Genomic DNA, 3,549 nt, shown 5'->3' with positions numbered 1-3,549 from the left:
TCCTCCCTGGTGATGGCCCCTCCCTTCCATTGGGTGCGTGCCTCCCTTTTAGCTAGGAGACATTCCTGGATGCTTTTGGTGAGCCATGGGGGCTTATGTGCCCTCCTGCTCCCTTTGATCCGTGTTGGGATTACCTCCCTTTGGGCTTGGAGGATCATCTCCTTAAGGAGCGACCACTCTCCTTGGACACCTGGCTCCCCTCCCCTCCGGGACCTCAGTGCTTCCCCGACTATTCTCCTTAGTTCATTGAAGTCCGCCCTCCTGAAATCTAGGGCTGCTGCCTTGCTGTAGGCCTTTGCCACGTTGCATTGGATGGTGAATTCCAGCAGGCAATGATCACTGTCGCCCAGGTGGTCGAGAACCCGCAGACCCCTCACCAGGTCGTCAGCCGTGGCCAGCACCAGGTCCAACAAGGCGTTTCCCCTGGTGGGGCTGTGCACCTCCTGGGTTAGATGGAGGTCCTGCATTCTGGCTAGGAACTTACGTGAGTGGTCAGACCTTGCTGACTGCTGTTCCCAGCAGATGTCTGGAAATTTCAGGTCCCCCATGACGACCACATCCTTTGACCTAACTACCTCTGTGAGCTGACTTAAGAATTCCTGGTCTAGCTCTTCCCCTTGGTTGGGAGGTCTGTAGTAGACCCCCACTGTTAAGTCTGTTTCCCCTCGACTGCCTTGTATTCTAACCCAAAGCACTTCAGAGTGCCCCTCCTCTGTCCACATAGTATAGTTATATAATGACTATCATTTTGCTTACATCTTCTGAGTCAATCTTGGAAATAAGATTATTCATCTCAAATGACATAAATCAGAAAGAAATTTTAGAAAATGAAAACTCTAAACCAGTAATCTGTATTACCATTCCTTAAATGAGTATTAAGGACATATTTAGTGACAGCTTTGGTACATGCTAGGGCTTTTGGGAGTAATTGAACCACGCAGCAGATTGTCAAATTACTGCTACCTTTCCATTTAAAATTCAAAATGATATTCAGATTTATTTTTTCTTAACTATAATTCACTTTTAATAAGCATTCTTAGGAATGGGTAAGAAAAGTGTTGACAAACGTAACAGTTCATTATCCTTTTTCAGTATTAATTGAGATTGGATTGGCACAGGTGACAATGAGGTCTGGAAGTTGAAATGCAGAAGGCTTCATTATAAATTCAGATTTTAAATTGGATTAATTGACCTTTTTATTTTGATGTGGAAATAGTTAAAAGTTGGGTTTTGCCCAAGTAACATTCGGAGGTTGTTTGATTCCAAGCCTCCGAATGAAACTGAGGAGCAAAACTGAAGAAAATGTTTGTAAGATCATCTGTGGAGGTAATCACAGGTTTCTACCACAGCGACTCTGACTGGCAGTGGAGTCAGACAGAGGGTGTTTCTGTTTGTTTCACTCCTTTCATCTGAATCTTCCATGACTGTTAAGTAGAAATGTATAATACTTCAATATGGAATTTAAAGAATTTTCTCCTGAAAAATGTTCTCATTTCTCTAATCTTCTCATTCTGTCCCCCAGCAAAACCTGAGAAACAATGACATCTGAATCTTTTCAAGGTCTAATGAAGATATAATCTATATAATTTGATAGTTTAAAATACAGTCATCACCAAGGGAAGGAAAAATTCCTTGGTGTTTTTTGTATTTTTAACACATGTTCTTAACTAGTAGATTCAGTTAATTTATTTTATAATTGGAAGATGTTTCTTCATTTTCTGCAAAGAAGCTCTTTGCTGTGTGGAAAAGAGTAGGCACTGCGTTTTGTATAATTACATGGTGTGAAAAAGTGGAAATGTCAGATGTTTGTGTGAAAATGTGCTTTTAACAATAACAATATGTTAACTTACATCTTTGCTAGAGCATCCTTGCAAAATTGAGATGCTTCTCCATTAAACAACTTATTTTGCTGGCATATGGATACCTTTATAGGATGTAATGGTGGCAAAGCTGAAGTTAAGCTAAATATTTCAAAATAGTTTTCTTAATTTTAGGCACCTAAATAAAAGTGGTTTGATTTTCAGTGCTGTTCAACATCTGAAACTCCTCTTGCAGTCTGGAAGCAGCAGACATTTTCATCTCTAAAACCAGGTCATTTTGGATACAAACTGATTTGGATGAACAATATAAAGCAGTCAAACTTGAACATATGTAGTGATTCAGTAGTCAAAATGAACATCTCAGGTTTCATAGTTTGGGCCTAACTATTTAATTAACCTACACAAATTCTCATTAGAAGCCGTGAATGTTTTAGTTGTCAGGAGCCTAGCAACTTGGAGTTTCATTTGTATCAGGTTTTAAAGACCTAAAAAGCATGTCCTCTCAGTGATTTTAACTTGTCTTTTTTGCTAGGTAATACTGATATGGTCATTCGAGTTTTGCTGGATGCTGGATTTACAGATGACCTTGCGCAGAATTTCTGGAGTAAGCAGGCTCCGTGAGTACACTTTTTGTTACCTATATAGCTGGTGGTGCATTTTTGGAATTTTACAAATATTGAAGCTCCAAAAGTACAATTTGTTTTGTTGTTTGAAATCAAAGTCAATATGTAAAACTAGATTTGCTAAATGTATGTATATTTGAGTATTTAATGCTGGGTAAAAAGCTGTAGGTGGTTCCTTTACAATTATCCACTTAAACCATGACTATTGTGATGGTGAAGCTGGTAATGATTTCAGTTAGTTTTCATTTAGACCTCTCTCTCTTTCAGTAATGATGGAGTTGTTGCACGTTTTGTTGTTACGGATGGTGGAATCACTAGAGTGTATCCAAGAAAGTAAGATTTTATTTTTGAATAATATACTGTATTATAGTATTTGCAAGCTGCTGGTTTAGAATATCAAAATAATGAATGTTACATGTACAAGTGAAATAGGTAGGAACCCAAAAGATGTAGAAAAGAAAAGCAATGCCATTATTTAAGTTGTCTTGTCCTATACTTTTCATACATGGTTAAAATAACTTTGCTGTTTCTTTTGTTGTATGTACTAGGTAAGAGGATTCCTGCAATAGCTTTCATAACTGCTTAACCCTTAATACAAAAAAAACAAAAGTGAAAGCAGTTTTCTGTAATTACTCAGTTGGTTGTGTCATTTTTCCTGTCCTTGAAAATATTGTTGCCCATGCAGAGCTCTTCATACCCAGCAGTCTATCTGCAGTCATCTCCACACTCTGAAGTGAAGTTACAGGGCTGACTCACCTACTCTGGTTTTGTCATGATGGGATGAAAATATTGGTATCCAAACTGAAATAACTTCTCTTTTGTAGACAGAGAACACTTAACCGAATATGACATGTTCACTACCCATCTGACCATTCTCTTTCTTTCTCCTTCTCCTGTCCTAATGTGATTATATGATGGATAGCCCAGGCTAAAATTTGAAGCATCTAATAGTGAAGGAGCAGCCAACCTACAGCACTGAGAAGGGATGGACCAAGGAGCACCGCAGCAGATAAGAGCAGGGGAAGAAAATAAAGTAGCAGATCAGACAGGGAGCATAGTGCAGGTAGCAGAGCAGCAGGTTGGGCAGGGGAAGGGGACCAGAGGGG

General features: G+C 39.3%; 1 protein-coding gene across 7 annotated transcripts in view; it reads left to right on the top strand.

The window, feature by feature from the left end:
- CACNA2D1 (calcium voltage-gated channel auxiliary subunit alpha2delta 1) overlaps positions 1-3,549 on the top strand; it is an 859,989-nt gene that overhangs the window by 806,400 nt on the left and 50,040 nt on the right. For all 7 annotated transcript variants that reach the window (XM_019509506.1, XM_019509501.1, XM_019509505.1 and 4 more), the window contains 2 exons: positions 2,353-2,437; positions 2,711-2,776. In XM_019509506.1, coding sequence (XP_019365051.1) covers positions 2,353-2,437; positions 2,711-2,776 — 151 coding nt within the window. The remainder of the gene's footprint in view (positions 1-2,352; positions 2,438-2,710; positions 2,777-3,549) is intronic.

The sequence above is a fragment of the Gavialis gangeticus genome, unplaced genomic scaffold (assembly GCF_001723915.1).
Source record: "Gavialis gangeticus isolate Ggan-Ray unplaced genomic scaffold, GavGan_comp1, whole genome shotgun sequence".
NCBI lineage: Eukaryota > Metazoa > Chordata > Crocodylia > Gavialidae > Gavialis > Gavialis gangeticus.
The sequence above is the reverse complement of the archived record's forward strand: the minus strand, read 5'-3'. Positions and strand labels throughout refer to the sequence as shown.